Source organism: Aedes aegypti, chromosome 1 (genome assembly GCF_002204515.2).
Source record: "Aedes aegypti strain LVP_AGWG chromosome 1, AaegL5.0 Primary Assembly, whole genome shotgun sequence".
Lineage (NCBI taxonomy): Eukaryota > Metazoa > Arthropoda > Insecta > Diptera > Culicidae > Aedes > Aedes aegypti.
Window position 1 is genome coordinate 157,251,051 of NC_035107.1, and position 13,303 is coordinate 157,264,353.

Below are 13,303 nucleotides of genomic sequence, written 5' to 3' on the forward strand. Positions count from 1 at the left end.
GCAAAATCCCAAATTTATTGGCAAATATAATGATAGCCCTTGAGCTACTGAACAATTTTGCCGAAGACGTCATGTTTCTAAGTGGTCAGACTCCTGGGATATTCGCAAAACTAATGGTGTTGTACAAAGTACAACGCGCGACTACTCGCGTTACAAAAATTCGCGCGACGACCAAAAGGTTAATTTATTAGATTTTGGCATTAAATATCAACAATTCCTACAATTTGACATATGGGTCAAATGTAGAAGTTGTAAGCGAAGTTCAATATTCAATGTATAGAATATGTTGAAAGATCTCACCCATGACCATTGGCAACTGTGGTAATTCGATGTACACCTGTTTGTTCTCAAAAACTGAACATTAACTCTCGACCGCCCGCGCCGTGTATTGAATACAGAACTCATTTGGAAACACTTGTAGAAATCATACTTTCAGTACACAATAGGAATTCTTAATCATTTTCACCCAACACTTTTTCCAGCCGATTAACCAGTGAAAAAAGCATGACCTGGGTAATTGTGGATGTTTTATCACTATAGCGTTAGCGTTAGCGTAGTTACGGTATACTTCGTAGATTGAGTACTAGCAACATTTATGTTTATTTTTGATATTCTCAATCAGACTGCCTTCAAGAACAAGGAAGGGGAGCATTCCAATCTTAACCCTTCCATTACCAACCCCCCTAAACGAGTGTTGGAAAAAAAACACGCTTTGGGCTGTAACTTTTTTGTTTTTTGATATTTTTAAACCAAATTTTGACACAAGAAGCGCATATCCTTCTAGTTTGCGGGCTTGAACAGAATTTTAGGATTGGTTACCTGGTTCCGGAGTTATTTCGGAATCAAAATGGGTGTTTCGAAATGGCCACTTTCGAGAAAGTGAATTTGCAATATGAAATCAGCTGATTTTTTACAATGATTAGCTCTATAACGATGAGGACGGATGTCTACAAGGTCATCATAGTCACTGCATGCCGCGGATCACAATTTCCGGATGTTCCGGGGAACCGGTTCCAGGGCCATTTTTTGGAAGCGAGTAAATACTATCATGCGACACATGATTTTTCAAATAATTGCATTCTATGACTGAGCTGCATAGTTCAGAACCCATTTGGCTACTTTGGAACCGGTATCCTGGTTTCCGAGGAACCGGTTCCGGGGTCAATTATTGAAAATCAGTGAACACTGTCATGCGACACATCAAACTTCGTGATATTGAAAGTCATTACATTCTATGGGTGAGCTGCAACGCCTGGGACCTATTTGGCCACTTTGGAACCGATTTCCAGGATTCCGAGAATCCGGTTCGTGGTCAATCTTCAAAGGTGGCTAAATACTATAATGCGACACATCAAACTTCATGATTTTTCAAATTTCACATACCGTGGCTAGATTGAATAATATAGAGCTCATATGGTCATTTTGGAAGCGTTATCTGGGTTTCTGGGGAATGGTTTGCGGGATCAAAAGATGAGTTTATACTGTCATATGATACATCAAACATTAAAATTTTTAAAGACGGTATATTTTATGAATAAGTTGCAATGTCTGCGACCTATGCGGCCACTTTGAAACCGATATCAGGGTTTCCGAGGAACCGTCTCGAAGGTTAGTAAATATTGTCTGGCGGGTTAATGGATGTCTTATATATATTTTTAATCTTCCATAACTCACTCTTGAGAATTTAAAACGCAGGTCCCATAGGAAAGTTTCTGGTTCAAGTATCATATAGCTGTTTTTTTAAACACTAACAAGGTAATCCTTCCAGTGCACGATTTGCCCTTTGAAGGAAGCACCGCACTAGACAACAGACATGCAACGCACAGTAGCACAGTTGAAATACATTTCTGACGAAAAGTTTTCCGGACTTAAGCAGGAATAAAAGGAGTCAGCGAAGGGGTGTGGACCCCTTGACTCGATGCGGCTAAAAGCTTGGTAACACTAACCGCACGGCCACGAAGCCCACAAATTGTTCCACTTTAGTATTACGAAAGATACTGCACACTGTAACAATACTGCAAAATTTAAAACTCGTAAAATATGCTATTCAACAGTTTTTAGTCGAAAACATGTAACACCCTCAATTAAATTAATTTTAGGAAATTAATTAATTAATGGGTTCTGAACTATGCAGCTCAGTCATAGAATGCAATCATTTGAAAAATTATAAAGTTTGATGTGTCGCATGACAGTAGTGTTCACTGATATTTAATAGTTGACCCCGGAACCGGTTCCTCGGAAACCCGGATACCGGTTCCAAAGGGGCCAAATGGGTTCTGAACTATGCAGCTTAGTCATAGAATGCAATCATTTGAAAAATCATGAAGTTTGATGTGTCGTATGACAGAGTTCACTGATTTTTAATAATTGACCCCGGAACCGGTTCCTCGGAAACCCGGATAACGGTTCCAAAGTGGCCAAATAGGTTCTGAACTATGCAGCTCAGTCATGCAATTATTTGAAAAATCATAAAGTTTGATGTGTCGCATGATTGTATTTACTCGCTTCCAAAAATGGCCCCGGAACCGGTTCCCCGGAACATCCGGAAAATGTGATCCGCGGCATGCAGTGACCATGATGGCCTTGTAGACATCCGTCCTCATCGTTATGGAGCTAATCATTGTAAAAAAATCAGCTGATTTCATATTGCAAATTCACTTTTTCGAAAGTGGCCATTCCGAAACACCCATTTTGATTTCGGAATAACTCCGGAACCAGGTGACCAATCCCAAAATTCTGCCCAAGCCCTCAAACTAGAAGGATATGCGCTTCTTGTGTCAAAATTTGGTTTAAAAATATCAAAAAACAAAAAAGTTACAGCCCAAAACGTGTTTTTTCCAACACTCGTTTAGGGGGGTTGGTAATGGAAGGGTTAAACAAGAAGACCAAAACCATAAATATCGCTATTCCTGGCCACGTCCATCTTTACCGTAACTTGTGATAGAGAAAGGAAATGTTGATGTAGCTCTTCCTTAATCAGAGGCCACCGACGCAGCGACACTCTCATAAGTGCTACGGAGGTGGGGGTTGGGAGAGGTAAAAGGTCCGGATGTTTAACAACTTTATAACAAAATAAATAGATAGTTACCCGACTAAGGGTACATAACAAAATCATATCAGCATATGTTATTATGTTATAAGGTTTTGTCGAACATAGGTTGTTACAATTTTGATGCAGGATGTTGTTAAAATAACTAAAATTATAACAAAAAGTGTATGAATAGTAACATAAACATAACAAAATGTGTTTTAATTCTATCAAAAACATATCAAACCAAGTTATAATGTTTGATACAAAGTATCAAAATTATAATACTGTTCGATATACGATAATATTGTATATTATTGAAATGCATAACTATCTATTTATTTTGTTATAAAGTTGTTAAAAATTAACAAAAAAACATCTTTAAGGGAAATAAAACACATTATGTTATATTTCTGTTTTATTATGTTCTATGGATAACGGAGTCTAAGAAAATTATATCATAAAATGATATGCATATCATATTCTGATAAAATTTTATTATAATTTTGTTACAAGCCTCTAGTCGGGTATGCATTTCAATAATATACAATATTATCGTATATCGAACAGTATTATAATTTTGATACTTTGTATCAAACATTATAACTTGGTTTGATATGTTTTTGATAGAATTAAAACACATTTTGTTATGTTTATGTTACTATTCATACACTTTTTGTTATAATTTTAGTTATTTTAACAACATCCTGCATCAAAATTGTAACAACCTATGTTCGACAAAACCTTATAACATAATAACATATGCTGATATGATTTTGTTATGTACCCTTAGTCGGGTCGCTTTGAATGCTAGCGATAGACCCAGGGCATTAATTGTTTAATTCAGTGGCGACTCGTAACCTCACTTTCTACCTGTTCTACGACACTAATGTTGACTATTTCGGCAAATTTAAATTATAAATCAAAAAGTTAATTATTGAAATCGTCTTTTCTAACAAATCTCTATTCATTACATGCAAATTTGTAGCTGAAATTCAAGAATTTCTATTCGTGGAACAGGTAGATTTGAGGTTAGGGAATCGCCACTGGTTTAATTGTTTTTAATTTAATCTTTTGAATGTCGGCAATCAAAGAGAAATATTTGTCTTATTCAATGTGTATGGTTAATTAGAATTCGCATAGTACTTTCCGTTTTAAATTATTATGTTTACGACGAACCAAGTGTGGCTATCTGCTTATTAATGCTTTAAAAGCAGAACCGATCCCTCCAGGGTCATCGGAAGAAAAAAAGAAACAGAGACAAAAACCGTTACGCAAAAGATCTGCTGTATTTTTATAACGCGCACTTTTGTGTTTCAACTATAAAAGCTCAAAAACGGAGAAAATGTGGAAATAGTGGCAAATTCAAAACATATTTCCTTTCACACGCGAACCACTCGATTATCCGAACCGAAGATGCATATCAAAATTAAAAAAAAAACGAATCGTTCCCGCGGCAGTTATCAAGATTAAACTATTGCTAACAATATTCAGATAATAGTTTGGAACAAACTCACCGGATCTCCAAATTATAGCTGGTAAAGATGACCAATCTATTTCCAACAATGATTTGTATTACCACGTACACAACACTTTTAGGCGCAGGGGGCTTAATGTCACTAACAGGAAATCGAACGTCCCAACGGCACACCACAACACCATCGGAAACCGATCTAGGGGGGCTGGGGGCAAAAAGGCCACCTTAAGATATATAGGTTCAAATCATGGTTGATTAGCACAATTTTTTAATATTATTCCAGTGTAGGGGCAAGCTCACCTCATGTTCTAAATGATGTTATCGATAGATTTCAAAAATATAAGAAACACGGGGCAAGAGTGCCACTCGTATGGGGCAAGAAGACCACCAGAGCAAAATGCCACAAATTTTGTATATTATTATTTCCCCGCCTAAACGATACATTCTAGAGTAAGTAAAGATAAAAACTGAGGGATAAAAGTTGACTTATAGTTAAACAGTAATTTTATGAAATTAATTTAGTTCTCATCTTATTTGACTGTAACAATAATAGTAAAACTTGTCGAAAACCATTTTGAATGTCCAAGATGGTTTGTTTTGATTTTATTTAGTAGGAAACATTGATTTAATGCAATATTAAACAAGAAAAATAAAAGTTCATTTGATTTTATATGAGAAAATTGCGGTGTCCCTCTTGCCACATAAGACATACTGTTTTTATACATGTAAAACATAGTGTCAAAAGAACTTTTTCGAAAAAAATCCCTCACAGCTATATTAAACAATTGTAAATCATCAATACTGTGCGGAAAAATCAATATGTTTTGTATTTATTGGGAGTCAAACCTTGTTTTCCAGTCTTACATTCTTATAATATTTCGCATTTTTCGCGTTGGTGTGTTAAAGACATTTTTTCTAATTTTTTGTACTACACATTTTTAACTGTAATATTTACACAAAGCTCAATTAGTACTCAATGTATTCTTATCCTGCGTCAAACATCAAAACATTGATTTGAACTACGTGAAATTAGAGGTGGCACTTTTGCCCCGGGTGTCACTCTTGCCCCATGTCCCCCTACTCGTCCTTCTTTATACTAGTTATATGATTCAAACTACATTTTTCATCATAAACACATTGCTTATATAATCTTGTCAGTCAAACTTAAATTCACAAGCCGAATCGAAACTTGACGAGCGCGAGAAAAATTGCAGCCAATTGTGGATGTTTTATCACTATGATCATAAACCAAAGGATTGACTAAATCAGGCCTGCCCAACCTTTTTGAACCGCGGGCCAAATTGCAGAAAAAAATTTGTGTCGCGGGCCACATTCTTAAATGCACACAAATTCCCATGAAGTCTGACAAAAGTCTGTAAATGAAGGTCATAAAACCTGACAAAAATCAGTGAATGGAGTCATTTGAAGAAATCGAAAAAAGATAATTGCTGCTAAGCATTCAGATGGATATTGTGAGAATCCCTTTAAAAATTATATAATAATCTAGTCCAGAATATTTTTTGTTCTGAATCCAACCTAATATTATTAGCATGAATCGAAATGTGCCAAAATTCTGAACAAATTTTACGAAAATCTTGGTCAGAATGTGCAAGATTTTACAAGAATCGTGCCTATGATTCTTTCAGAATCTCACACAATAATCATTTTGAAATGCCACCTAGAAATCTTTGAAAATACCAAAAAGTATTTCAAAAGAAACCTGTTCATAATTTTATTATAAAGTGTTCAGGCAAAATGTAACATATCGTTATGTTGTAATCTTGCTTAGGATTCTTGAATATTATGTATTGAATTCGTTGAAAATCTTGGTTATGGAATCCTGGTAAAAATTTTGTGAGAATCTTGCAAATAATCAGGCTGATTTGCTGCTGACAAGAAAACTAATCGTCAAACTCGATACGTGGGAAATTAACTGCATGTAATGAAAACCTTGGTTATGGAATCCTGGTAAAAATTTTGTGAGAATCTTGCAAATAATCAGGCTGATTTGCTGCTGACAAGAAAACTAATCGTCAAACTCGATACGTGGGAAATTAACTGCATGTAATGGGTCAAGAAAATTATATTTCTTTGATCGCAGTACGCAGTTGAGAAGAAATTTTATTTCAAATGGGGCTCTCTTTAGATTTTTTCTTGCCTCATTCAGTCATGGAATTCCTTTACTTTTCTTTAGCAAAACAGCAAACTTAGCTTCATTCGGGAAAGTCGTGTCCAGAATTCTTAAGAAATCTTGTTCAAGTTTTTGTAAAAAGCCTGCCTTTCTTATAATCCTGTCAAGGATGAATGTCGAATTAATGAATATCGACGGAAGTCATGGTAGAAACATTGTTGAAATACCCCGAATTTGAGATTTAGAATTTGAATCAATCATAAAACTAAATATCTACGAACGTTGAAAAAACAAAACAATTTAAATAACTACTAAGCTACAATATTAGGTTGGAATTGAATTGATATCTAAATAGGCTTAGAATGTTCTAACTTCGGGTTGGTAGAATATTCACCGGGCAAAATATGAGAAGAATCTTCGAACCCTCCGCGGGCCGCACAAAATGAGGTCGAGGGCCGAATGCGGCCCGCGGGCCATACGTTGGGCAGCCCTGGACTAAATGGTTATATCAAAGCCAGCAATGCTTCTGAGAAGCTATGCTTTGCTATTGTTTGTCAAGTTTTCTTTTCGATTATTAGCGTTATCAGTAAAATTTGAAAAGGCTCAATTTTCATAATTCTCTAGCATAAAGCATAGAGGATATTCGTTAGCTCTTTCGGGACGGACGACTTTTCACCTTCATGTTCAAATTTCTCTTGCTACCCGGTCAACCAGTGAGTGATTTTTGATATCGATTCGTTTTGAATTGTTGGCGATCGCCATTGCGGGATTAAGATCTATGTAGAAATTGTAACACTGGTTGCACTTATAAGTGTTTTAGAATCTTTTTTACTATTCGTGAGGTGTTAATGTAGCTCGTTGGCCTTAGAGACCTGAAAACAGAAAGAAAGTATATAATCCGTAAAAAAAAAATGGCTGGGACAATTGTGCTGCTTCGTCTCGTAGAAGTTAAATGCATTGCTTTTATCTCGTTCCTAACAAAGCAAACTTATGGGGTAGCAGCATTCTGGGAGATGGCTTTCAGAGTTATGGGGTAGAATCCTGTAGGATCACCGAAAAAGATTTCAGTACAATATACATATACAAGTAGAGATGGTCGTGTCTCACATTTATCTAACCCGAACCCGACCCGAACCCAAGACAATAATTGAAAAGCAAATCCGGAACCCGAATGCATAAGGAAGCTTTCAGGTTGTTACTTTGGTAACCTTTCTCATTAAACCCGTCCCAAACCAGACGGAATCAGACCTGTACCCGATAGTTTTGAAGCCTTCAAATCCGTCCCGAACCCTTCGTTTTCGGGTTCGGGTCGGATTTTGGGTTTGAAAACCCGACCATCTCTATACTTAAGATATTACCAAAGGGGAAAAAAACAAAGAGCAGCACACCCATGGTTGCATTAGATGGGAATTCGATAGTTGAAAGAATATATTTTATAAGGATTTCTGTAGAACACTTATTAGTAATAATATTTCATTTCTCTGGTTTATTTTCAGACATTTCGCCATGGATTTCCTTACTCTCCAACAGCGCTAGCTTACGACCCGGTACAGAAATTACTAGCAATAGGTGACAAATCTGGAACAGTAAGAATGTATCCTTTTGATAAAGAAATGTTTAAACATTTATAAAAAAGAGCTGTTATCATTATTTCTATGAGGGATGTTATTGGGGAGTGATTCGATATATACTTGAATGTATTTCCTTAACTATTGCTTGATAGATTAGGAAGATTTGGTGTTGACGCTCACGTAAAACACGAAGGAGAATCCGCATGTGCTGTGAATCTAATCGAATTTCTGGTGAACGAAGGTAGCCTTGTAACAGCTACTGCCGATGACACTTTACATTTATGGAATTTTCACACAAAAATACCAAAAGTAGTACAAAGTCTGAAATTTCAAAGGGAAAGGTATACTTCGTTCTTCGTTGTCGTACTCGTGTTTGTATATAGTGTGTGGTGTAAATAAAAAAACATATACTTTTAGGATCACACATTTGCACCTACCAGTAGGCACTAAATGGTTGTACGTAGGAACAGAGAAAGGGAACACGCACATAGTTCATGCTGACTCTTTTTCCTTAAGCGGATACATCATTAATTGGAACAAAGCAATTGATCCGTAAGTATCGTTTAACTATTCTATGCAAATTTGTCACTAGCTACCGTGGACGTACCATATTTGACGCGGTTAAGAAAATTCTAAATTCAAACACTTGTCAAATCGTCTAAATCTATCCGATTTTGTTGAAATTTGAATCTATGCTAGCTCAACTATTATAGAATTAGGGAAAAATCAGTAAAAAAATATTAAACGATTTTTTCTTCATGTTTGATTGACTTTTTGTGGAACACATTAGGTTCCTTAATTGACGCATCAATTCTTCAATGTGCCTAATTTGACGCATTATGTTCCTTATTTGACGCACTTACAAATAATTGCTAAAGTTTAAAATATACAACAGTTTCAGTATTCAATAGTTCAATTAATTGAAAGAAAGCGTTTTAGAGAGGACATAAAAGTTAGAACCTTTGGAAAAAGTTTTGAATGACGTCATCCGGTAGTCACTTTAGCTATGTGTTTAGTTAGTGTAGAAAGTAAAACCGGCGATTGAGTTCAATCCATAGTTAAGCATTATTGTTTAGTTTAATGTATCTTCGTCGTGATATTAAACAAGGGAAAGATTTGAAAACTATGTTGCGCTGGAACGGGGAAGGTAGTTGCTAAAATAAGGACAAATTGGTCAAAAACTAGAACGAAAACAATCGGTTCCAAAAATGGCCGTTTGATAATCTTCGTTACTTATAACACGTGAACTACGCCTACTTGTCCCATGTTCTATGTCACCCTTATGGACCGCGGGACAAATATGCGTAGAACCAACGGCAGTATGGGCCTCGAAATAGATCGAGAACCATATATGGGTCATACATTAAGTACGTCATGTTATTAGGGGGAAGGAGGTGTTCTGCAAGATGTGACGAATCATACAAGTTTTTTGAAGGCTCCATATAAAAAGTGTGAAGTAGGGCGAATGGGCGGGGTTTTTGTAGAAAATGGTATGTTTTTGTGACACGTATCTCATGGACACACCCCCTATTGTATAAATTATACGAAACAAATCATTGAAGCTACACCTCACCTCCTGACGCATTTATTGAAGCTTCCTTGAAACATTAGGGGACGTCCATAAACCGCGATAAATTGTACAATTTTCAACCCCTCTCAACCTTGGCCACATTTATTTTATGAAAAGTGCGAATATTTTGTATGAATCGTTGCGTTTCCTTGAACCTCCTCCTCTTCCTAAAAACGTGACGTAATCTATGGATGACCCTTTACATCCGATTACATAAAGCCTCGGATTGTTCTGTGGACGGATTTTTTGAATGCAAGCACCATAAATATTTATTTTCCTATTTTCGATTCAACAAAACATGCTGAACAAAATAGCAAATAATTAGGAACATTGTGTGCCTAACTTGACGCACAAGATTTTCATACAACAATATGTCTTAAAGCTTAAAAGTAGAAAACTTTCGACGTCAATTCATGAATAAAATAATATTACTGACTGTTGTTGATTATATTGCTGTCAAACAGCACAATAATTTCACGAAAATTGATCAACAATAGTTAGCACATTCACTAAGGAATGAAAAAATTGACGCACTTGTCGGATGCATTTTCAAATAAATTTTATTTTTTAACTATTATCAATCAAATATAAACTTTTTTCGATTGGAATCCTTCAATAACATGTAAATAAAGATTAAGCAATACATTTTTGAGTGCTAGTCTGATCTAGAATTAATTTATGATAACATTAATTAGAAAATGCGTCAAGTTTGGACCCGCGTCAAATATGGTACGTTTACGGTATGAACATCCCAATAAAATGTTTTGAAAGAATTGAATTACATAAAGACAATTTGAAGGGATGTAAAAGTTTTGCATGCAACTTTGTGCTTCTAATAGAAGCTTACACGCAGCACGTTAACGCACATTGAATAAAGTACTTTGATAGTTCTTATGATCTTGAAATTATTTGGGCAATTTACTCAACAAAACATATGCAATGATAACATTTTTTGCTTCCAGAATCAGAAAAACACATCCTGGTGCTGTCGTTCACTTGTCTGATAATCCATTAGATCCTAATAAGGTGAGTAAAGTATAACTTACAATAGTTTACGTACATTATTTATTGATGTCATCGGTAATTTTACTAAATAAGGTTGGACTTCTAGTCATTTTTTAAATTGATGTACACTTAATGTTTTTAGCTGGTTCATAAAACGCTGAATTATAATGTTTCTTAATGCTAATGACAATCATTTCTATTTAGGTTAGTATGCCCAATGGACTTTGCCCATCGATTCTACTCCATTACCTCGAATCCCATTACCCCGATTGCCATTAACCCAAATGCCATTACCCCGAATTTCAAATCCCCGAATTTCAAATCAGAGGGCACGTGAATTTTCGGACAATCAATTCTTTAGTTTTACATGATTACAAATGAAAATTCTACAAAAGATTAAGGGAGATGGTGGTTTTTTTTCCCAAGCTGAAAAATCACAAAAAAATATCTACAAGCTGGAAATGCTACAATATCTGCAATGCTCGACTGCCAATGATAATCACAATACTTATTACTGAAACTTATTGCGCTAAAAGATAATTCTGTTAATTGAAAAACTTGAAAACATATTTAAGGAATAGCACAAATGAAGAGTGATTGAACGTTATCACGCTTATGAATGTGCATCCAAATGTAGCTTGGACAAACTCTCGAACAAACGACGAAGGATGTAGATTTAAACGATATAAGAATGTAGCAATCTCGTTTAACCATGCATATTTGAAAAGTAAATCCTACGCTATTTTATGTAAAGAACAAAACACAAAGATTCTTCTTTTGTTCTGATCAGCAGTGCATAATCACAATGCGTAAATACTAACCATTTGTCGTCCAAAACGTCTACCGAACGTATCCTTTGGCACTACCCTTTCCAGTTTTCTGCATCTTTCTTAAGTAGGTGTTCGATCAATCATCCTTTCCCATTCCCCAGCTTTCGCAAGGACGTGGCCAGGACAACTCTCGATTATTGGAGGATGCGTCAATCTTGTCTAAGAGTTAGAGGTTAGTCCCAAATCTCTGACTTTGGTAACGGACGGGAAGGAGGCTACCCTCATACAATTGTCTAGGACTGTACTGCCGTGAATCGCAAGTCAGTCCCATCTGCATTTTCGTCAACATTGAGTTGAGCTCAGTTTTCAACATAACTTCCAAAGCTCTTTCAGCTGCACTAAGAAGATTACATCATTTGTTCGGAAAAATTAGGGAAAAACAGCAAGTCAAATTGTCCCATAATGAAAAGTAATCGCATGTCAGTCCCACTACAGATTTCCGCACCGTGTAGCACAAAAATGAACCGTGTTTCGATCATCTTTATATTTTTATCGAAAAGATATCGTAATAAAAAGCAAATTGTGAAAGTTTCATTTGAATTTGGACTTGTACATTTTTTTTATTTTATCATTATTTATCACTATCTTTGAAAAAAAAGCTCACATTTTGATAAGATGAGATGTCATTATTTTATCGCATAACGATGTTCACACATTGCTCTTGAAAATTATTAATAAAAATAATAGCTGTGTATCATATAAGCTTCGAATAAATAACATGTTAAGTAGTTGATAACTCAATGAATTATAATTTCCAAAAACTTTTTAAACTATCAATATTTTGTTTCTGAAAGTAATTTAATAGCGATATATCCTTAACTGTTTCCATTCCCGTGGTCTCTGCTATGAGTGGTACCGACAGAACGGAAAAGAAATGGAAAGTATTTTTTTTTTCAACAAATATTCTCACTTAAAATGTTTTGTTTTTCAAAAAAAAAAAACAACAAAATGTTATCCTCTAACAAAAGTTAAATTCACGATATTCCCATGTTTTTTATTAAAAATATCAAAATTAGAGTATTTTTCGATTTAGTAGAAAAACTGTCAGTACCAATATATCAATACTATCGGTACTGAACGATAAAAAGCAGTTTTCTTGAATTTAAACGACAAATTGGAAAAAGTATAACCACACAGCTCTTTTATTTCGCAAGTAAAACAGCTGTGTGTTTTTATTTTTTTCGGCGTACTCGTGGCATTCACCGATGTTGCACACAACGGTTACTAGTTTCTAATTTTGTGTTATCCACAGTACTTTGCGCTTAAAAACATTATAAGGCTCCCAGTCAACCTCTTTTAACGTCCACGTTTCGAGTGCCCGTTGAGCGCCGCCGGAAAAGTAAAAGTTGACATCAATAAATAAATGCTGCACTAAGATACAAGCTATAAATGCTCACATTTTGATTTTCATTCCAGTTACTGATAGGATTTGAAACAGGTCAATTAGTTCTGTGGGATATGAGAGGAAAATGCGCAGAACTACGATGGATATCACAGGAGCCTCTTTTATCGTGTTCCTGGCATCACGAAGGAAAACATTTCATCACATCTCATTCTGATGGATCTTTGTGTACGTGGCCTTTAAAACTTTCACCTAAACCTCTAGTGCATGGTTTTCCACATGGTGAGTATATATTAAAATCAAAATTGAACTGTCAAGTATTTTTTAAAACTATTTTTTGGTTTATCTA

General features: G+C 35.4%; 1 protein-coding gene across 9 annotated transcripts in view; it reads left to right on the top strand.

Annotated features, from left to right (window-relative positions):
- LOC5568540 (syntaxin-binding protein 5) overlaps positions 1 to 13,303 on the top strand; it is a 91,912-nt gene that overhangs the window by 38,331 nt on the left and 40,278 nt on the right. For 8 of the 9 annotated variants that reach the window (XM_021851930.1, XM_021851934.1, XM_021851961.1 and 5 more), the window contains 5 exons: positions 8,133 to 8,230; positions 8,360 to 8,548; positions 8,625 to 8,759; positions 10,740 to 10,803; positions 13,029 to 13,236. In XM_021851930.1, coding sequence (XP_021707622.1) covers positions 8,133 to 8,230; positions 8,360 to 8,548; positions 8,625 to 8,759; positions 10,740 to 10,803; positions 13,029 to 13,236 — 694 coding nt within the window. The remainder of the gene's footprint in view (positions 1 to 8,132; positions 8,231 to 8,359; positions 8,549 to 8,624; positions 8,760 to 10,739; positions 10,804 to 13,028; positions 13,237 to 13,303) is intronic. The other variant, XM_021851971.1, reaches the window with a different exon arrangement.